Here is a 1984-nt window from a genome sequence, read left to right as displayed (position 1 = left end):
GAATGGGATGAAACTGTATGTACAGTTGCCAAGGATACAGCAGCAGGCGGAGGGGTAGTTAGAGGCAGTTAACCCACACGCCCGCCCTGTGTTTTCATTTCATTCCCACTGGCTTCTCTTTGCTTCGTCCTCAGGAATCACTTCAGGAGACGCTGCCAAAGACGCAACACAGGTAAGAATCCAGCTTGCATACTTCCAACTTCACTCTCTTCATTTCTCCTCTTGTTGCAGATGCCTGACTCCCAAATATACAGTCATATGGTATATATACCCAAATAACTTCACTCTTAACAGAGCTTTTTAGTTTGTCCTCTGTGCTGAATAGGGCTGCAACTAACGGTTGTTTTCATTGTCAATTAATCTGTTGATTTCTTGATTCACCGATTACTTGTTTGGTCTATAAACTGTCAGAAAATGGTGATTTTTTTTTGTCCCAAAGCCCAAGATAAACGTCCTTAAATGTCTTGTTCTGTCCACGACTCAAAGATATCCAGTTTCCTGTCACAGAGGAGAGAAAAAACTAGAAAATATTCACATTTAACAAGCTGGAATCACAGCTTTTACTGTTAAAATGACTCAAATTGATTCATCTTTGCAGCTCTAAGTGCTGAATGTTTCCTGCAGTGAAAACCCAAGGGACTGCAGCTTTAAATGGACATAATTGAGTGTCAATGATCACCACATCAGCTGCAGAGTAACTGATGCATGCAATCAGCGAGCTCACACATCAGAAAAGAAATAAATTAAAAAATGCATCCCCATCAGCAGCCTCAGCTGTGCGTCCGTCACGCTCCCACGCTCACTCCGATTCTCATTTCTCCTCTGGTTGCAGCCCGCTGGAGCCTGCGCTGAGGAATTATCTGCTGTCAGGAACCTGCCGGGGACGCCAACTGGGGACCCGGGACGAGGGTGCTGAGCCATGCTGTCCGCAGCCGTTCAGATCCTGGCGTTCGCCCTGGCGTTGCTGGGCGTCCTCGGCACGACCGTGGCCACTCTGCTTCCCAACTGGAAGGTGAGCGTCAACGCGTGGTCCCACTTCATGACTCCTATCTCGCAGATGCAGGGGCTGTGGATGGACTGCGTGTGGTACAGCTCGGGCGTCTTCAGCTGCACCATGAAGAACTCGATGCTGTCGTTGCCTGCTTATCTGCAGGCCATGCGGGCTGCTATGGTTTTGTCCTGCATGGTAGCATCGTTTGGACTCTGCCTCGCCTCCCTGGGGCTTAAATGTACCCGCTGGGGAGGCAGCCACCGAGCGAAGGGGCACACAGCCATCGCTGCTGGAGGTTGCTTTGTCCTCGCCAGCTTCCTGTGCCTAGTTCCCGCGTCGTGGTTCACCAACGAAGTCATCACCGTGTTTCTGACGACAGATTTGCCGGAAAGCAGCAAATATCAACCCGGAGGAGCTCTTTGCGTGACGTTTATATCGGCCGGCTTCCTCCTGGCTGGAGGTGTGATTTTTTGTTTGTCGTGTCCGGGAAAAAGATCCGGACGCCCGGACTATCCTCCCTCCTCCGACCACCCTGACAGATTTGTCGTGCTGCGAGACGATCAGCGGAGGCGAGAGCTGCAGACGGACAACGTGCAGCCGAAAAACAGGCACAACAAGACGGTTCAGCTGCAGATGGACAACGTGAAGACGCAGAAACCTCCTCAGGAGAAACCTGAGCAGAAGGCTTACTCGTCTCCCTCCAAACTCCCTCCGAAAGACATCAAGGACAGCTACAGCCTCCAGGAGTATGTTTAATCCTCGCAGCGGAGCGGGGAAGTGTGGCGTTTTCAGCTGAGGCTTTCTGGCTCATAGTCAGGGGGAGGGAGGTGGGCTGGGGGAGGGAATAATTACCAAATGTTGGAAAGGACAGATTGTGGATTCAGCCGAATGTCGAAAAAAAGCAGAGAACGCAAAGCTCTGTGTGGACAAGAGAAGCTTAAAATAAACTGCACAGGCACCAAAACACTGTAAAATCCTTTAAAAACTGCCGCA

At 50.6% G+C, this 1984-nt stretch overlaps 1 protein-coding gene across 1 annotated transcript; it reads left to right on the top strand.

Moving 5' to 3' along the window:
* Nucleotides 1-919: 919 nt before the first annotated feature.
* Nucleotides 920-1769, top strand: LOC144533748 (claudin-20-like). The gene has a single exon (XM_078275297.1). It carries the CDS (start codon nucleotides 920-922, stop codon nucleotides 1745-1747), a length of 828 nt encoding a protein of 275 aa, XP_078131423.1. The 3' UTR covers nucleotides 1748-1769.
* The last annotated feature ends 215 nt before the right edge of the window (nucleotides 1770-1984 follow it).

This window comes from Sander vitreus, chromosome 18 (genome assembly GCF_031162955.1).
Source record: "Sander vitreus isolate 19-12246 chromosome 18, sanVit1, whole genome shotgun sequence".
Taxonomy (NCBI): domain Eukaryota; kingdom Metazoa; phylum Chordata; class Actinopteri; order Perciformes; family Percidae; genus Sander; species Sander vitreus.
This window is presented reverse-complemented; position numbering and strand designations above follow the sequence as displayed.

Bases quoted from the DNA above. Each gene is read 5' to 3' on its own strand.
- LOC144533748 (XM_078275297.1), top strand. From the start codon at position 920: ATGCTGTCCGCAGCCGTTCAGATCCTGGCGTTCGCCCTGGCGTTGCTG.